Source organism: Balaenoptera musculus, chromosome 6 (assembly GCF_009873245.2).
Source record: "Balaenoptera musculus isolate JJ_BM4_2016_0621 chromosome 6, mBalMus1.pri.v3, whole genome shotgun sequence".
NCBI classification, from domain to species: Eukaryota; Metazoa; Chordata; class Mammalia; order Artiodactyla; family Balaenopteridae; genus Balaenoptera; species Balaenoptera musculus.
Genome location: NC_045790.1, coordinates 108944258 through 108964489, shown reverse-complemented (window position 1 = coordinate 108964489; position 20232 = coordinate 108944258). Strand labels below are relative to the sequence as shown.

Sequence of the window (20232 nt, the reverse complement as noted above, 5' to 3'; positions counted from 1 at the left end):
TCAAGTCCCAAATACAGCGGCCCATGTCACAGAGACCCTAGCAGGAAGCACCTAACATCTGTACCACAATTTTTTACAACAATTTAAAATAATGTTAGTTGTGGGACACACTGAAACACAGACACACAAAACACTAAGGAAGCCCCATAATCCGCCACCCAGAGATAACCATTGTTAGCACACATTAAAAAGTCAGATACCTATTTTGCTCTATAACCACATTTACCATAGTGTGATTAAATCTTCTATATCTTTTGAAAAAGCACTTTAACATTTCAATTTACGGATGTATCATAATTTGATAAGGCTCTCGAGCTGGGAATGCAGGTTTAGGCATTATCGCCATGACCGTTGAATCCCCTACAGTGATGTTTGGCCAGGCACCGAGGGCCAAGGGCCAAACCTCGGGAACCATGGTCTCTACTTCTTTCTTTCTCTTGGAGACTCCCAACAGGCATCAATACATCAAAGGCTCCAAAAGGTATTGTAGTTAAGCAGCTGGTTTAACTTGTCATTCAGGCTAAGCAGTAGTTCCCCAAATTTATTTGGCCATGGATCAACCCCCCCTTTTGTTTCTTGTACCCATTAACACCTTGAGGAACTCAGGGTTCTATGGAACAGACTTTGGAACATGCTGCCTTGGGAGAGATTCCTTGGGAGAATTGGAAATGTTGAGTCAACGAGTCTGCACCATAATACAAATAAGGAAATTCAGGGAACAGACTCTGATGATTTACAAATCCATCACCGTCATCACCATCCCTCATGCTGATGTCCAGCTTGGTGGTTCAAGCTCTCGAGTGATTGACTACACAAGCCCCGTGGGGCAGAAGGGACGGGGATATGTGTTTCATGATTTCACAGATCATGAAACTAAGACCCAAAGAAAAGTCAGAGCGGGGCTCCAGCCCTCCTGCTGCCACTCAGCACCTCTACGCCGTCGCCTATACCCCCTGGAGCAGGCAGGGGGCGCTGTGTGTTACCGCTTTCTCGGAGTCCGCCTCTGCCAGCCGTTTCAATAGTGCTCCTTGTTGCTCCATCAACTTTTCGGAATCCTTCAAGGGAAGGCAGGGAAAGCCAACTCATTAAGCAATAAACTGAGATGTCTACATCCTCTAGGTCCTGTTCCTTTTCCAAAAATTATATTTCTAATGATAGAAGTAGTAAATTATATTCTCATTATAAAACATTTAATGAAAACCGATAAAGCTAAAGTCCCCCTCATCCCCACCTCCAAACCCAGCCCTGCTGTTATGAGTTTGGACTGTCCTGCCTATCCTTTCTCTATGCATTTATATGTAGCTACACCTAGACAAGTATCTTTTGGGGGATGAGGGGTGGGAAGGGATTAATGTGTAATTTTACCAAAATGATATCATACTGTATTTTTGTGTCACAACTGGATTTTTTAACAACAGTTTTATTGAGATATAAATTCAGATACAAGTCACCAACTTGAAATGTATAATTCAGTGGTTTGTGGTATATTACATTATGATTTTTTTAATTGTGGTAAAATATAACAAACTTTGCCATTTTAAGTGTAAAATTCAGTGGCATATGGTACATTTACAATATTGTGTAACCATCACTACCATCTAGTTTCTTAAGTGTAAAATTCAGTGGCATATGGTACATTTCCAATATTGTGTAACCATCACTACCATCTAGTTCCAGAATTTTTTCATCACCCTAAAAGGAAACCTGCACCTGTCAAGCAGTCAGTCTCCATTTTCCCCTCCCCCCAGCTCCCCCCCAACCCCTAATCTGCTTTCTTTTTTAGGGGGTGGGCGCACCACATGGCTTGCAGGATCTTAGTTCCCAGACCAGGGACTGAACCCAGGCTCCAGCAGTGAAAGCGCTGAGTCCTAACCACTGGACCGTCAGGGAAATCCCCAACCCCTAATCTGCTTTCTGTCTCTAATATGCCGTGGCATTTTTTAACCTCTCCCCGTAACGTTGGGCAATAAGGTGGTTCCCAGGTTTTGCAGCTGTAAACACTGCAGCAGTGGACATGTTGGGCACGTACTAAGTGTCTCTCTAGGATTGATACAAAGAGTAAGAATGGCTGGGCCTGAAGATCTGTGATTTGTGGCAGGTGACACACCCTGCAAAATGCCTGCACTGACGCACACGGCCACAAGCAGGACGTGAGAACGCCGGGCAGTAGCCAGCCTCTGCCTGTTACCAGTCTTGCCAGCATGAATCCTGCTGTTTTAGTTTGTATTTCCCTATTTATGCATATGCTTATTAGCCATTTAAGCTTCCTCTTCCCTGGACTGCCTGCTCACACCTTTGCCCACTCTCGCACTGGGCTGTGTCTTTGAACCGTCTCTATTCTTCCCAGTCACCTAAACAAAGTGTCCCTAGAAGAAGTCTCACCCTCCTTTCCCTTTCAGTCCCACAGGTCACCTTCACAGGCTAAGAGAAAAGGGCTCCCTGGTCCCAAAGTTTCCCAGGGACCTAGGAACGGAGGGAAGACAGCATTATGGGTTCTCTCGCAACAAGAGGAGGCAAAGAACATAGGACAAAAACCTAGGCCAGGGACCCAGAGCCTGAAGCTATTCTCACTGCCCCGACAGGCCATGCCCTCTGAGCCTCCGGGGGACTCTACACAAACTAACACACCATCTCACCAAATCCCCCGCTCTAAGGAGCCAGGCACTGTCACCACCCCCACTTCACAGACGAGGAGATCGAGGCTGGGAGAAGTGAGGTGAGCTGCCTGAGATCACACAGCCAGAAATGGCAGAGCTGGCCGCTAAGCCAAAGGACTCCAGAGCCAGAGCATTCCCCCACCACACTGAGCACTCCCCAGTAAGCACTGCAGCGGGGCTGTGGTCCTGAGGGCCACAAGGGCGGGAGGAGGCGAGAGCCTGTACAGAACCTGGAACACCTGCTGTGGTGGGAGTTTAAATTAGCTGACCCTTCACCTCCAATTGGAGATTCTGGGATTCCGGGATTGTAGGAGCTAAGAAGGCGAAAAGGGAAAAAACTGGTAGGAAGAGGTTTTCTGAAGCACCCCCCCCCGCCACTGGCCCAGTCCCAGGACAAACAGCAGCGACAGCCACCATTTACCAAGTACCCACTGCATGCCAGGAGTACACACAGTCCTCGCCCATGCATCTCCTCTAAGTCCCTCACAACCCTGCATGGAAGATGCTATTCCCATTTTATAGGTGGGAAAACTGAAGCCCAGAGAGGTAAAAATCACCCACCCATGAACACTGAGCTGGAAATGAAACAGATAAAACTATTTTAAGAGAATAATTTAGCTATAACTAGTAACATTCATAGAGATATATTCTGGAAACCCTCAAGTACACCAGGATAGTACAGACGAATGCGCAAAATAACACTCGTAAGAGCAAACAACCAAAAACTGTCTCCATCAACAGAAGAGTGGGTAAATAAGTTGTGGTATTGTCATAAAATGGAATAGAGCGGTGAAAATGAACTACCTTAGGCTTCGAGGATAACAATGGACGGATCTCATAAAAACATTGATTGAAAAACGCAAACTCAGAAGAAAACATATGGAACAATATCATTTATGTAAAGTTTGAAAACATGCTAAACAATACTATATGTTGCTTAGGGATACATATATAAGTGAAAAACTCTCAGATTCCAGATAAAGTTTCCCTCTGATGGGAAGGAGATGAGGTTATTGCCAAAGGAGACACCAAGAGGGATTTAACCATGTGGACAAGGTTTTGTTTGGAAAGCTGGATAGCGGGTACACTATTACTTATTTTGAATATTAATTTTTAAACTAAAAACAAAGGAAGTTGACACTTTTTTAAAAAAAGTTAAACTAAAAAAAATATCATCTCATCAGGACGGGCGTTTTTTGGTTTTTTTTGGCTGCGTCTCGAGGCTTGCGGGATCTTAGTTCCCCAACCAGGGATTGAACCCGGGCCCACGGCAGTGGAAGCGCCGAGTCCTAACCACTGGACTGCCAGGGAATTCCCAGCATGGGCATTTTGAGACTCTCGGTATCCCTTTGGTTTTGAACCAAACAGGAAGAGGGCTGTTTACACTGTCAGTCTTTTCAGAGTCATTTGCTAACATAAAATATATTTCAGAGACCATCTTTTAAGAAAACAAAGTGATACCATACAATGTGCCCGCCAGCCATTAAGCCTCCTACTTCACCAAAACTCAGGTCTAGTCTTCTCCCCGCTTTGTCGCATGACCCCTGGGATGGGCTAAACCCCTCCCTGACTCTCCGCTGCTCTTCTGACTTCCAAGGTCCTTCCTGTGCCACCAGGCCCACTTCAACAACGAAGACAGCACTCGTCTACCAGATGCCCAGCATTTCACATGAATGATTTCAGCAAACCTTTCTACGGCCCCCTCAGGTCAGGCAGGCACCAAGAATATTTTCTTTTTACAGACAGGAGCCTGCGGCACTAGAGGGCCAGGGCTCCAAGCGAGCGCTGGGTAGGGGGGCGGCTAGGACCACAGCTCACCTCTTTGCAGTGCTGTTCCCTCAGCAGTTCTCGAAGGGTGCGGTTGGTCTCCTCAAATGTGCTCAGCTTCTGCAGGAGAAGTTCCTTCTGCCTCGTTAGGGTGTTGATGTCCGTGCACGTCATTTGTTTCTCCTGGAAGACAGCAGGCAGTCTTGCCAGGCACGGGTGGAGAAGGGAAGAGCTGGCACAGGGAGTCCCCAAGGGGAGCTTAAGAGGTATTGGTGCCAGGCAGCCTGGGCAAGAAGAGCTGGGCAAAGGCAGGCTTCCCGGAGGAGGTAGACCTGGAAGGATGGGAAGGTTCTGAGCCTGCTGAGAATACTAGGTGGAGAAAAGGGCTGGAGAGCTCAGTGTGGGCGAGTGCAGTTAGGGCAGGCTTCCTGGACGAGGTGCGCTTCCTGGACGACAACATTTGGTGGCTGATACTGGCAGGAACCAGACACATGCCTTGACTCACTGTGATCCCAGGAGACCCACGATGACATCTCAGAGGCCCTGGCTACCAGAGGTCATCCTCGAGGGTCAGGGCCCAGAAGTGAGAAGAGGGGTGGGGGCCGAGGAGTTAAGTGTGCCCTGCCCTGGCCTGAAGATGTCATAAAGTCAGCATGACGACTGCGTAAAGACCCCTCCACAGTGTGCAGCTGTCCCCGCTCTGGGCCCGGCCCTGGGTGGTTGGGCTGGCCACCTACCGTCTTCAGTTTCCCGATGGTGTCCTTCAGGGCCATGACTTGTTTGGCCGCGGCAGCCCCATCCATTTCAGCCTCCATCAGCTTGGACATGAGGCACTCCTTCTCCTGCTGGAGGTGTTTCTTCTGAAGCCTGGGCCCAGAAAGAATAGGGCTCTGTGAGCCCTCCCAGGCCCCTGCCCACCCGGAGCTCCGAGGCTCACCTCACAATGCCCTGCGAGGCTCATCTCCTGGTCAGGGAACAGTGGGGGGAGGGGGCAGGGATGGCCCTTCTGGCCTGGGTGGCCTTCTGGAAGGACACCTGGTCACCAGAGCAGGGCCTCCACACCAGGTGACATTATGCCACCTGCTTGTCTCTCAGACAGAAACCAGTGTCACCTCGTCCCCCAGCCACTGCCATGGCCACCTAACTACCATCTTCAGATCTGCTTTTGAGCCCTCCCCTCCTCTCTCCCCATTGGAGCCAAGTCTGGTCACACCACTTCCTGCTTCGAAAACCCTTCTGTGGCTCCCAACCACCCTCGATGCAAACGCCCCGAAGTGGCCACCAAGAGCCGGCCCCTGCCAACCTCCTGGGCCCCCTTCCCCTCGGCCCGCCCTCTCCCCTTGCTCTGCCCCGCATTTCTCAGTCGCAAATTCCTCCCGCCTTGGGGCTTTCCTGCAAGATGTTCCTGCTACCTGGCGTGTTTTCTTCCCCCGCACTCACCTGCCTAGCTCCTAGCCATCCTGCCGGACTCCCGTTTTTTCCAGAAAGGCCTCCCTGATGCCCTCCCCCCAGAACTCTGCGGGGCCCTCTTCCCTGACCGGGAATCATGAGTTCATTAGTGACTTTGTTGAACACTGTAACCCGGGCTAGGCTGGTGTTCGGGCAGCCCCACAAGAGGGAAGGTGTCCAGGGCAGCACCGCCTTACATGGTAAAGTCCTTTCTCCTCCTTGATGCGCTCGATGTTGTGCCGTAGCACCGTGTTTCTCGTGCTCGGTCTCGGCCAGCTCTTGGGCCACCTCCTCCAGCTCCTCCTTCCGTTCCTCCAAGAATCTTTTGGCCATCTGGCGCTCTCCCTTCTGCATCTTGACCTGTGCAGGGGCAGGCAGACAGGGGCCACTGAGGGGAGGCAGCTCCTCTCCACCAAGCTCTCAAGGCCCGTTGCTTTGGACAAAGCGAGGGGCACCTCTGATTGAGCGCTCCATGCTACTGAGGTCCTTTGGGCGCAAGCTCAGTCAATCGTCACAAAGACTCTGGACAGACACGATTCCTCTCCTTTCCTCGTCACCGAGGAAAGGGAGCGAAGGGGAGCCTGAGTGACTTTCCAGTTGGGGACAGAGCCAGGATACAAACCATTGTTCAGCTGGCACACCACGGGAGGAGAGATGTCACAAAAAGGCCCCTGCCCCTCGGGCTGTGGAGAAAGGCGGGCCTGTTGCCAGGCAGCCACCAGCCGCAGGTTCTCCAGGAGGGCCTTGGGCCCAGGCGCAGGGGAGGACTAAAGACACAGGCCCCCGTCAGCAGCCACAACGTGGATTCCATGGCAGCTCCGCCAACTTCTTAGTTGGGGGTCTTGGACTTCCAGGTTGTTTCCAATTTCACTGCTACCTCCCACCCAAAGACACAGCCCAGCAACTGAGGACAAACTTCCTCTGCCTGTTTGGGGCATTGTTTCCTGTTTTTTTTAAACTTTTGTATAAAATGGAAAACAGAGGCCCCAGTTGTCCCAGTCACTTCATCTCCAAGACAGGGACATAATACACCGGCTTCGTTTACTGTTGTAATAAAAAATCAAACCAGGCCATCCATACCGAGCACCAGGCAAGGTCAGGGCAGGCCTGGGCTAAGTGCTTGATGGAAAGGGACTCCCAGGTTGCCCGACTACCTCCCCAGGGGCATCTGAAACCCTGGGAGGCTCTGCAGAGGCAGCTGGAAGGAGGCGTCCCCCAGGAACTCACCTGGCAGTCCCAAGTGTCATCGGGACCACTGGCCAGCCCAGCCCATACCTCCCTCACCTCAGACTTGAGACAACCAAACGCGTTCATTAGACTGTCACTCTTCTTATCATCACGGTTCATTTTACAGTGACCCGAGTCGTCATCTTCGGTTTTAGAGAGGTCACTTAACCGCATCACTGAGACCAGCTTTTCTGAAGATGGTGGCGTGACGTGACTCCAGGCAGAGTGAGGTGGATTCTGATGTAGAAGAGGGAGAAGACACATGAACTCATAAGGCGACAGAAACTGCAACCATTGGTCCCACCATCCCTGGCTGTCCGCTGGGCAGGAAGAGCTAAAACTGCTAAAGGGCAACCACAGAGACCCCAGGGGGAAGGACACACCGACCTTCTTGGTGGAACATTACCCTCATTACCTACCCTTGTTTAAATGCCCGTGTTAACACAACTACTGAAGCTCACACGCCTAGAGCCGTGCTCCGCACCAAGAGAAGCCACCGCAATGAGAAGCCCGCGCACCGCAACGAAGGCAGGGGGCTACTCTTCGTTGCGATGCACGGGCTTCTCTTGCGGTTGGCTTCTCTTGGTGCGGAGCACGGGCTCTAGGCGTGTGGGCTTCAGCAGTTGCGGCACGTGGGCTCAGTAGCTGTGGCTCGCAGGCTCTAGAGTACAGGCTCAGTAGTTGTTGGTGCTCGGGCTTAGTTGCTTCGTGGCATGTGGGATCTTCCCGGACCAGGGCTCAAACCCGTTTTGTCCCCTGAATTGGCGAGGTTGATTCTTAACCACTGCGCCACCAGGGAAGTCCCCGTGGTCAAGTTTTAAAATGAAGGATATAACAAATTGGCAAAAACTGTGATTCCCAAAGTTGGCAAAAGTTGGGGGCAGTAGAAATATTTTCATACACCTAGGGTAGACATGAAATATGTCAAAAGTCTTTTAAATGAATATGAATACATGACAGTGGATAGTTGCAAAGGCAAACAAATCTTCTATAACAGGTATTTTTAAGGACAAGTGGAGAAATTTGAATATAACCAGATGTTATATGATTAAGAAATTAAGTTTGTAAAAAAAACGTGAAGTTTTTTAGGACTAATCACTGTTATTTTGGTTATGGAGAAAATGTTATTAGAAATGCATACTGAATTATTTAGGGTTAAAATGGTTATTTCTGGAAAATATTTACCTAATACATCAGCATAAAAAAATATTTTTAAAACGATGTGCCCCTCAGAGAAGTTTATGCAAAGCTGTATAATACTTTCAAGACTTCAAAAAGATATTCTAATCTGGGGGCGAGTGTTTCCATGTTTTTTTGTTGTTGTTTTTTTAACTGTCTTTTAATTAATTAACTTATTTATTTGGTTGTCACCGGGTCTTAGGTGCAGCAGGCGGGCTCCTTAGTTGTGGCAGGCAGGCTCCTTAGTTGCAGCTCACAGGCTCCTGAGTTGTGGCCTGTGAACTCTTAGTTGTGGCATGCATGTGGCATCTAGTTCCCTGACCAGGGATCGAACCGAGGCCCCTGCATTGGGAGTGCAGAGTCTTATCCACTGCACCACCAGGTAAGTCCCTCCATGGGATTTTGATATAACTGAATTTGACTCTCTCATTCTATACATTATTCCGTTGTATTAAGTAATTGCCATTTCTCATTGTTTGCACACGTTTTTTCCTTCTCGTAAGCTGAGGTGGCTAAACTTCTGTGCTAATTTCCAGGGAAAGATGACGGCTATCAGGAATAAAAGGAAGTGTTTATTTTTTTTATTTTTATTTTTTTTTAACATCTTTATTGGAGTATAATTGCTTTACAATGGTGTGTTAGTTTCTGCTTTATAACAAAGTGAATCAGCTATACATATACATATATCCCCATATCTCCTCCCTCTTGCGCCTCCCCCCCCCCCCCCCCCATCCCCCCCCCCTAGGTGGTCACAAAGCACTGAGCTGATCTCCCTGTGCTACGTGGCTGCTTCCCACTAGCTATCTATTTTACATTCAGTAGTATCTACAAGTCCATGCCACTCTCTCACTTCGTCCCAGCTTACCCTACCCCCCTCCCAGAGGAAGTGTTTTATAAGGGTGTAACTGTTATGTCAAACAAGTAGGACTCATAGGGTGCAATTTAAAAAATGTATGTGCCCTTTGTCCCAGCAATTCTATTTTTGAGGGATTTATCAGGAATATCTAAGAATGTGAATCAATATTTAAATTCAAGGCTAGGATATAGATAAATGTACAGCAAGATAGTATTGGTTAAATACTTAACACTACACAAATGTACACACAATGGAATAATGCCTTAAAAAAATAACGTGCGATGTAAATATAGTCAAAATATGTGGAAAAAAGAACATTACAACAATAAGTAAAATAAAACCCATTGTTACAAAAATCAAAAGAACGAGTCTATTTACAAGAAAAGATCCAGAAGGCTTGCACCTAGAAGTTACATGGGTCTTCTCAGGGTGGTGGAATTACAGGTGGTTTTTACTTTCTTCCTTGCGCTGATCTAGATTTTCTAATTTTTCAAAAAGACTGTGCATTTTTTATAAGAAAAAAGTTATTTAATATATAAAAGAAGGACAATAGGAAAATGTATAGACAGTATGATTACATTTTTGAAAAAAAAAAACTCCTCATAGGAGAACGTGATAATAAATGTACAGAAATATTAATAGTTTTAGGAGAGTGGTTACCCTTGGGGTGGCAGTGAAAAGAGTCGGACCAGAGAGGAGCTTCGGGGAAGCTGGTGATGTTGTTTCTTGAGCTGGGTCTTTGTAAAAATTCATCAACACACTTCTGATGCATGTACTACCCTGCACTTTCCAATGAAAGGTTTAAAACTTAATAGCAGCCAGATTATAGAGTAGTAGAATTACAGTGATTGTCTATTTTTCTGTATATTTCCGCGTTCTGTCATAAAATAGATGACTTACCTAGTAATAGGGTAGAGAAAAACCCAGACCTGCTTTCTCCCAAAGATCTTATCTTGTGTACCAGGAGGGGTTTTTAAAAATGAAACACGGGGACTTCCCTGGTGGTGCAGTGGTTAAGAATCTGCCTGCCAATGCAGGAGACACGGGTTCGATCCCTGCTCCAGGAAGATCCCACATGCTGTGGAGCAACTAAGCCCGTGTGCCACAACTACTGAGCCTGCGCTCTAGAGCCCATGAGCCACAACTACTGAGCCCACACGCCACAAATACTGAAGCCTGCTCGCCTAGAGCCCGTTCTCCGCAACAAGAGAAGTCACCGCAATGAGAAGCCCATGCACCGCAACGAAGAGTAGCCCCCACTCGCCACAACTAGAGAAAGCCTGTGTTTAGCAACAAAGACCCAACACAGCCAAAAATTAATTAATTAATTAATTTAAAAAAAAAAAAGAAAGAAAAGAAACATGAATCCCCACAAGCACATAGCAGCTTCCGGGGTCCATGTCCAGCTCCACCACAAACTTTTCCTCCTGTGGTCTTTTCTCTCTTGTCCATAATGGTAAGGGCAGGCTGGGGCCTCCCAGGAACATGGAAGGCCACTGAAAAATGGAAAGGGGCTGAACCAAGAGGACAGCATGAAAGACAGCTACTGCTTGAGAGATGTTAAGTCACATCTCTGGGCCCCTCCGTTTCTAGGATTCTGTGGCCCCAGGACTGGAAGGGGCACTGAGCTTTCCAGGGGGGGACCGTAGTCCTAGCAACCCATGTCAATAGGAAGTCCATTTCCATAGCGGCATGACTTTGATATATAATTTGAGAACTACTAAGTCTCTTCATTAAAAAACAAGAAAAGAAAAATAGCATTTTAAATAAAATATAGTATGTTTGTTATAAAGAAATTCAAGCAAACCATGAAAAGATAAAGCATTAAAGCCTCCCACACCCAGAGGTAATCACTGCTTATCACTTCTTGTATTTCCTCCCCAAAACAGGTTTGCACATACAAACATATCCATACACACATGGACACACAGATGCCCTTTTCTGCACAAATAGGGCCAAACTCTCCGTGCTGTGCCGCTTGGTGCTTCATTATCATGTAGAAATATCTACCTCAATCTTGTAGTGGTTGCATGGCATTCCATTGTATGGATGCATCATAATTTAACCAATACCCTCCTGACAGACATTTAGGTTGCTTCTAATTTTTCTCTATTGCAAACAATGCTTTAACAAACATCCTGATACACACACAGATCCCTGTACTCTTCTGTGACTTTTAGCATCAATTCCCAAGTGTAGCACTATAGAATCCATGTTTGGATGGATGCTGCCAAACTGCCTCCAGAACGGCTGAATCGGTTTCACAATCCACTCAAAACTGTCCAGGGACTTCCCTGGTGGTCCAGTGGTTAAGACTCCGCGCTTCCACTGCAGGGGGCACAGGTTCGATCCCTGGTCGGGGAATTAAGATCCCACATGCCACGCTGCGCGGCCAAAAAAAAAAAAAACACAAACAAAAAAACCATCTAAAAAGATTCGTTGATACCTCCCATATGCTTGTCAACACAAGATATTCATAATCTTTTCAACTTTTTTCCATTCAATAAAAATGATAGCTTGTTTTTTCTAAAATGTAGTTGTTTCTAATTTACATTTCACTGATTAGATGTGTCAGAACACTTTTCATTTATTCCCTAGAATACCAAACTCCCTTTGTCTCTTAGGGATAACATGGTAAATCAGGGAGTCAAGAGAGTGAAGTATGACTCTAAACTTCAGACTAATTACTATTATTTCTAATTTTAAAAGTAATAAGCTCTCAGAAAAAGAATCTTTCAAAATAGGTCAGGCATCATCATCTTAAGGTATAGTCATCCCTTGGTCTCCACAGGGATTGGTTCCAGGACCCTCATGGATATCAAAATCAAAGGATGCTCAAGTCCCTTGTATAAAATGGTGTAATATTTGCACATAACCTAGGCACCTCCTCCTGTATACTTTAAATTAGCTCTAGATTATCTATAATACCTAATTCAATGTAAATGCTTTGTCAGTAGTTGCTGGCACACAGCAAATTCAAGTTTCGCTTTTTGGAACTTTATGGATTTTTTTTTTTTTTTCTTTAATCTGTGGTTGGTTGAATCCACAGACATGGAACCCGTGGATACAGAGGGCCAACTGTAGTCTCAAGCCCTTTACTTGTCCCAATAATGAGATCTTTGTCTAAAACACAGTCACAGGCCTTGTCTTGTCAATGAGTTTCTTCACTGCAATTGACTAGAATGTAAGCATAAGGAAGGCACAGCTGCCAGTTTGCAGCTGTAACCCCAGTGTGCGGCAGTGTCGCAAGAAATGCATGAATTACTGCACGGATGGATAGATGGACAAACAAAATGTTTTGAGGTGTGGCTAAAAAAAGACAACAGTTCTCTTGGAACCTTGGCAACTAACACGGAAGGCAGTTATTCCTCAGGAGATTATTCCAGTGGTTTTGATGACATCTATGGAATACGTGCATGGTCTCTTATGGGGCAACCGTAAAAGTGAAGATGCTTTCTTGGATATGTACGTTCTGGTACATATTTGAAAATTATGCTTCGGACACTAGCAAAGTTACGTGGGGCAAGACATGTAGCTCCTCACATACAAATCAGAGAGCCTACGAGTACCGCCTCTAGAATGAGACACCCCTGAGTCCTAACTCCATCTCTGCTACTCTCTCTCTGAGACTTCACCTCTCTGAGCCTTGGTTTCCTCATCTGCACCTTGGGAGAGCGGGACCTACCGCATTGCAGTGTTGGCAGGACTCAAGAAGATTCCCATACTTTCAGGGTTTAGCAAGGCGCTCAGTAAGCGGGACCTACTGGGATGTCTCTGAGAGCTCCCGCTGACCCTGAACCATACAGAGTGTGAGGCCTGCTAGAACCTGACCAGTCGGAGAAGAAAAGCCTGAACGAGAATGAGCCTACCTCCCACTTGCATCCCACATGCCGGGCGGATGATTTTCCAGGGGGCATCCAAGGTACCTTGGTTTTCACCCGGACACTCCGACGCACATTCACGGTGTCCCCTTTCATTCCACGCTTATGAGATTTCTGTGGAAAGGGACAAACCCAGGGTCACTTCCCCACGCAGCTGCCCGTGGCATCACTCTGGTGGCATCTGCTTCCAACTCTGCTGGGGAACCGCTTCTGACTAAGGCTATTGCTGCCACTTCCGGGTGACCGTCCTACTTTCCAACCAGGCAACTGACCTCAGAAAGCCAATGTGTCTGTCTCTCAAACCTTTGGAGTTAGAAGTGTGAGGAGCTCAGCTGGGAGGTGTCACCTTGCTCCACAGCCTTGGCCTTGCCCCACTGGCATGCTCCTACCTGGCTGTTGGTCGCTGATGCTTTCGGGAGTTTTTTTATGTGGACGTGGACAGGGGTGTTCTCATCCACGTGAACATGTAAGGGGGGAGTTGAAGAGCGGTCCTTCATGGTTCGCTTCTGGCAGGTGGGGGAGGACAACACAAAAAAGGTTGATCTGTGGATGAGTAAACTGGGCGTGAAAAACCGAGCTCACAGCCTCTGGGGGCCACTGAAAGCCTAGCCACAAGCGAGCAGGACACCAACTACTGGCATGCGGGCAGGAAGCGAGGCGGGCGTGCCATTCAGCAGGCTCCTGCAGAGATCCCAGCTGAAGACCACCGGGGAGATGCAGGTCCGCTCAAGAGAAGGGTCTGTGAGACCCACAAGTTCTACAAAAGAGCCCAAACCCAGGCCCCGGGGTCCTCAGAGCTGCATCTCTTTCCAAGCCTGCTGGAATGCAGAGCTCCTCCTGAGATTCAGCGCAGCACAGATGGAAAGCAGGCGAGTCCTCCTGCACCGGAATCTGAATGGGGCATGCGGATTAGCACGGGACACGCACAGAACGGTTACGGTGCAAAATACTTCAAGCAGCAGGTAGATAAAAGACGATGAAGACAGAAAGCTGGAGGAAATGCCGAGATGAGAAGGTTGTATGGATTCTAAAGACCACTTAAGCAGGGCTGAACACATACCCCTCGCCTACCACCAGCTCCTGTCAATCCCCACTTTTTTTTTTTTTTTTTACTTTTTTCTTTTTTCCTTCATGTCTTTTGTTTTTAAAATTCTGTTTTAAGATTTTTGAAGTTTGTCTGGAAGGATTAGGTTAACACAACCTCCTCACACCCGGCAGCCTTACCACAGGCAAAACCAAATCCAATCAATCAGCAGGCTATGCATGAAGGCACCTAACAGAGCACCTGGCCACCGGGCTGCCAGCAGAAGCGTTTTTTCTGGCAGGGCCACAGACCACGGGGCTGCTCCGGGCGCATGTCACCTACCGTCACACTCACACTGGGTGAGCCACAAGGTGTCCTCAAGACCTTTTTCTGCGTGAGACTCGTTACTCTGTTCTTCTCACACGATGGAAACCTGTACCCAGGCACAAGAAGCAGATTATAAGCAGAAAACTAGGGCTCTTCTATTTCTTAGATCTCCCGAAGTTATATACTACATATGGTGTCTAACGAGTCCACGGCTAGGAGAACCAGTCTGGAATCATTTGGCTCCCTTTACACAAGCATCAAACACTCATGGTGTGCCCGGCAGGGGGATGGAAGCAGGGGGTGATGGGCATTCGCAGGGCTGGCCTTTTAACCTGCCATCGCATCACACATATTGTGACTTTTTACTGAAAAGCCCAGCTGTCATCCTGTCTGTCAGGAGACAAAAAAGCAGGTAGCACGTGGGCAACAGCCAGCATACTAGTTTGGGCAAGGGTGAAAGTGCCCAGGACACTGCCTGGAGCAATGCTCAGTGAATGACTGCCATGAAAAGACAGAGGCATAAGCTCAGGAACAAGGTCTCTGTGACTCAGTTTCATAAAATTAATAGTCAAATATTCAAATAAGAGGATGAAAAATGACTATTTCCCAAAATATTCCGCTTGCTACTCTTTAAGCACCTAAGAGGCAGGGTTCTTTTTGCTTTTACGGATTTTTTTTTAATACCACGTGTAATTCATCTTATACATAAACAGCCCCATCACCAAATTTGCAAATAAAGCAAAAGTTTAATCTCCAAAATCTGGCAGCAGTCAATCCAAGAATTCCAGGATGGGAAGGGACTTGGAAAGTACATTTGATCCATCCCACTGCCTGATGACAGCCCCCAAAATATGACCTTGCCCTCGCCCTCCATTATTTTGGAAAAAAATAATGCAACATAAAAATTCTTAAGCACTTTAGCATACGTTTTGCTGTATGTAGATCACACCTTGATATAAAAGAAAAAAATTTGAGTCCTACTAATCATTTAGCCAAGGAATACCAAATCTGAGCAGAGGGGTTTTTTTTTTTTCCCCTCGTCACTTAGAACATTTCTGTTCACTTGAAGCCAATAGATTTGAGAAAGCTCTCACCCTCAGCGGGTTTTAAATCAAACTACCTGGATTCCACCAACATCTGACTAACTGCCGCGTCCACCTCTTACGTGGTTGTTATTTATTTACACCTAGCCTCCTTTCAAAAAGGATCTGAGCCTAGTACTCCAATGACAACGATGGTGATCCTATTTGCTACCAGGAACTGGGGCACCTGAGGAGGGAGGGCCAGAGAGAGGCAGAGCTGGGATTACATGCGTGCATTTTCCTCTTTCCTCTTAAAAATTATTTTTAAATGTTTTGGCCCAGGCTTTCAGTACACAGAACAGAGAGCTGAAAAGAGAATCCTCCAGTGAGCCTGGCCTGGGAGCCCCCGCCCGCTTTTCCCTGCCCTGTGGCGGAGGCGCCCCCCCACAATGGCAGTACCTGGGGGAGCCGCCTGAGGATGAGGCAGACATGGTTAGGCATCAAAGCCGCAAAGGTGGGCAACTGGGTCAGCAGGCTCTGCTCAGGGGGACCCAGAGGGGCGTGTCAGTGAGAATCTCAGGGGCCCGGCATCAAACGTCCTGAGAGGAGGAGAGTGTAAGCTTTGGGGGTGACAGTTGGATGAAAACTTGGGAGGTGCTCCTCTGCTGTCCAAGTCGCACAGCAACTGACTGTCCTGCCAAAGTGGGGGGAGATAGGAGAGGCTGAGCGACCCGGTGGGCGGGGCGGTGAGAGCTCCCCTCCCCAGGGAGGGCCAGGGGGCGGAACTTCGAAGTAAAGGACCACCACACCCAGACCCCAAGCGGGAGGGAAGGTGGGTGGCCACCAGGGGGGAAACCTGAGATGCTGGCTCGCGGGCGAGGAGGGCGGCAGAGAACCGCTAGGCTCCAAGTGGGCCCCAAAGGGCCGGAACCGGCGCAGGGAGCGGGAGGGATATTCGGGGCGGAGCCAGGGCAACTGTCTCCTAGGAGAAGGGCGTTCCCGGCAGAACAGACACCCAAGAAGACCAATAGTATTTGAAGGAGGAAGGAGCGGCGGCTGCAGGGGGAAAGGGGCGCTAAGCAGCGAGTGGGTGCCCCGACGGCACAGGGAAAATCCTCCCGGGCGAAGCAGCGGCCGCTGGGATTTAGTATCCGAGTTAGAGCGGGTTCGACGTCGGGTCGTGCAGGGAGCGGGGCGGGATCCCCGGGAGGCCCGCTGGACAGGTGAACCCACCCAACGGGGTAGGGCAGCGCGGAGGCGGTCTCCGGGGACTGCGCTGCCTACGAGGAGCCGGCAAATAACTGCCGGGCCGAGGCCCTCAGGGAGGGCGAGGCGGACGGGGCGACGCCCACCGGCGGGCAAGAGGGCGCGGGGCCAGTCTCCGTCGGCGGAAAGAAGGGACGACCACCCACCAGCGGGCAGGAGGGGACCAGTTTCTGCCCATAGAGAGAAGGGCGAAGCCCGGAGGGAGCAGAGCCCTGCCGGTGGCCAGGTGAGGAAAGGCCCGCCCGTTAGCGGGAGGAGGAGAAGGCCCGCGCCGGTGGGCGGGACGGGGGGCGAGATTCTGACGAGAACTGGACGAGCGCGCCGGAGGGTGCCGGCGGGGGCGGCCCGGGGGGGACAGCGGGACCCGGCGACCTCGGCGGGGGTCACCCCACCCGTGGGGACCAGGCCCGGCGGCGGCCGCGGGGCGCCCCGGAGCGCCCTGGCTCCCGCCTGCCGGCGGCTTCTCACCAGGAGCGACACGGCTGCGCCCAGAAACGCCTCCTTATGAAGTCGTTGAAGTCGGAGGCCAGGGTCTTGCCATGGAGACGCCGCGGCGGATGCAGTCCAGCTCTGGCGGCGACTCCTCCCCGCTTCCTCCTCCTTTTCAGACACCCGGTCGGCAGCTCGCCCATTGGCCAGTTCAAACCCCCCCGGGAGCCTCTCGGGTTTCGCCATTTAGGCCCAGCCCCTGGCGTCACAGAGATGCCCCGCCCATCATAAGCTCCGCCCTCTTCCGGGCCACGCGTAGCGTCGCCATGGAGACGCGCGACGCCACTGACGGGCCTGGCCCGGGCTTGCCTCTCCCGGGCTTGCCTCGCCGTTCATGGCCTAGCTTTCCCCCCTCCGCCATTTTTACCCTGCCTTCAGCCCTCATCGGTTCCCCTAACTCAGAGGAAAGCCCAACTTCTAGCCTACTCCCTCTGATTCATATTAGGCCACTGGGCTCAGGGGTCAGGAAACATGTTACTGTCTGGAGCTGCGCGCTGCTTCTGGAAATACAGCCCTGTCTCTCCTCCCCTGTTGGTGCAGAGATGGAGCCCGCTTCTGCACACCACCCAGACTCTCTCCGCCTCCCACATCGCCTGTCTTTGTCCAGGCGGGAGGAAGGGTCCGCGTTCCCCTTGCTCCTCACTGCCCTCCTGCACACTGTATGCCGCTGTTGTGTACAGACCTACTCCGTTGTTCTCGCTGAGTCTCCATCTTCTCAACTATGCTTCCCTGTCAGCCAATCATGGGGGGGCTGTCACGTGGCTCACGCAGCCGCCCTGGATTCTGGGAGACTTTAACATCCTCAGGGCCATCCTGGCCTCAGTTCCTTGACATCCTCATCTCCATGACCTTCCCTGCACCTCAGCCATGCACTCCCAGGGTCACACAACTGGTCCACCTGAAATCTTAAGTTCCAGCTCCCCCCTCTCCAAACAGAACTCATTCTTCTGCCTTCCCGCCTACTGTCTAATGCTTATGGCGTTCATTCCTCAGTGTTAGGGAGCCCTCCACTCCCTTGCCCCGTTCATTTTCTCCCTGTTGAATAAGTGATGGATCCCCAATCCCTACTGTAATCCAACCACCTGAGTCTCTGCAAAGATCAAATGCACAAATCATTTCCTCCACCCTCAGCTGAGCTCTCACCACTGCCCAACAATGGTTTAATTTATCCCTGGACCCCCTCCGCCTCCCCACGTTGGCTTTTTATTTATCTATCTATCTATTTATTTATGTATTTTTGGCTGAGTTGGGTCTTTGTTGCTGTATGCGGGCTTTCTCTAGTTGCAGTGAGTGGGGGCTGCTCTTCGTTGTGGTGCGTGGGCTTCTCATTGCAGTGGCTTCTCTTGTTGCGGAGCACGGGCTCGAGGCGCAAGGGCTTCAGTAGTTGTGGCTCGTGGGTTGTAGAGCGCAGGCTCAGTAGTTGTGGTGCACGGGCTTAGTTGCTCCGCAGCATGTGGGATCTTCCTGGACCAGGGCTCGAACCCGTGTCCCCTGCATTGGCAGGCGGATTCTCAACCACTGCGCCACCAGGGAAGCCCGCCATGTGGGCTTTTCCAAATCTTTGCCTCTTCCCCATCCCATATGACAACTCTCCTTTTTCATAGAGAAACATAAATTCATCCAGTGGAATTCTCTCCACCTTCTCCCACCTTCCCTCACCTTTAACTTCCCCCACCTTATCCCCCCCGCTTCAGAAGAAGTGATGTCATTTTTGCTGCCCAAGATAACCTTCTTGTTTCCAGGCCTAGGTCAAACATCTCTGTAAAACGTCTCTTGCCACGCCCAACGCAGAGTTGTTGATCATTTCTCAGTGCTCCCACATTCAATGAACCAACATTTATTAAGTCCCTACTGTGTGCTAAGCCCAGGGTGAGGGACACCAAACCAACACGCTCGGTCTTCAAGGAGTACACAGCCAACCCCTGTAACGTGACCAGATGAAATGATTAAAGCTTTCCCCTCCCCACCCACTGAAGGATTTTGCCTCTGTGGTTTTGTCCCCTACCCACCATCTGAGGAGGGTTTTTCTCTGCCAGTGCAGTTCTTCGGGGCTTTTGTGATGGAGAATCTGAGAATGGACAGGACTGAGAGGTCACCACCCTCAACACACACACACATACACACACATGCACACACTAGAAGCGAGTGACAGGAAGGAGGAGGAGGAAAATCTTAGAGACAGGCAACAGGGAGGAAGGGGTGCTGAAGACAGGGGCGCAGGGACACCTGTAGTGGGTGAAGGACGTGCGATGGGAAAGAGAACAGGAATTTTTCTTTAAATATTATTAATTTATTTATTTGTCTGCGCCGAGTCTTAGTTGCGGCTTGCGGGATCTTCTTTGCAGCATGCAGGATCTTTTAGTTGTGAGATCTAGTTCCCTGACCAGGGATCGAACCCGGGCCCCCTGCATTGGGAGCTCGGAGTCTTAACCACTGGACCACCAGGGAAGTCCCAGAGAAGAGGAATTTTTAAAGCATAGCTGTGGTCTGTATATCTGTCCCTTTTGTGGGGTTTGAGAAATGCAGGTAAAGAACTTGAGTTATTCTGATATCACTTTCTTTGTTTGTTTGTTTTTGTTGTTGTTGTTGTTTTGGCTGCATCAAGCGGCTTGCAGGAAGGACGTGCGATGGGAAAGAGAACAGGAATTTTTAAAAAAATATTATTTATTTGGCTGCGCCGAGCCTTAGTTGCAGCTTGCGGGATCTTCTTTGCAGCATGCAGGATCTTTTAGTTGTGAGATCTAGTTCCCTGACCAGGGATCAAACCCGTGCCCGCTGCAGTGGAAGCATGGAGTCCTAAGCACTGGACCACCAGGGAATTCCCTGATATCACTTTGGATTGCTGGACCGTGTTTTCTGAATTCAAGCCACTCCAAGCCTGGCCAGCACTGGCCACTTTTTCTTTTAAGAGCACTACCTAGCACTGATGAGGACATTGGGAAACAAGCAGTCTCACACATTGCTGGTAGGTTTAAAAATTGATGTAACTGGACTTCCCTGGTGGCGCAGTGGTTAAGAATCCGCCTGCCAATGCAGGGGACACAGGTTCGAGCCCTGGTCCAGGAAGATCCCACATGTCGCAGAGCAA

General features: G+C 49.6%; 1 protein-coding gene across 1 annotated transcript in view; it reads right to left on the bottom strand.

Annotated features, from left to right (window-relative positions):
* The window catches only part of ODF2 (outer dense fiber of sperm tails 2), a 30000-nt gene extending 12698 nt beyond the window's left edge, over window positions 1-17302 (bottom strand). The window contains 11 exon segments of the mRNA XM_036855994.1: window positions 984-1055; window positions 4476-4607; window positions 5162-5291; window positions 6071-6084; window positions 6086-6127; window positions 6129-6233; window positions 7158-7337; window positions 13062-13130; window positions 13406-13522; window positions 14383-14473; window positions 17124-17302. Coding sequence (XP_036711889.1) covers window positions 984-1055; window positions 4476-4607; window positions 5162-5291; window positions 6071-6084; window positions 6086-6127; window positions 6129-6233; window positions 7158-7337; window positions 13062-13130; window positions 13406-13522; window positions 14383-14473; window positions 17124-17287 — 1116 coding nt within the window. The 5' untranslated portion in view covers window positions 17288-17302.
* Window positions 17303-20232: the final 2930 nt, after the last annotated feature.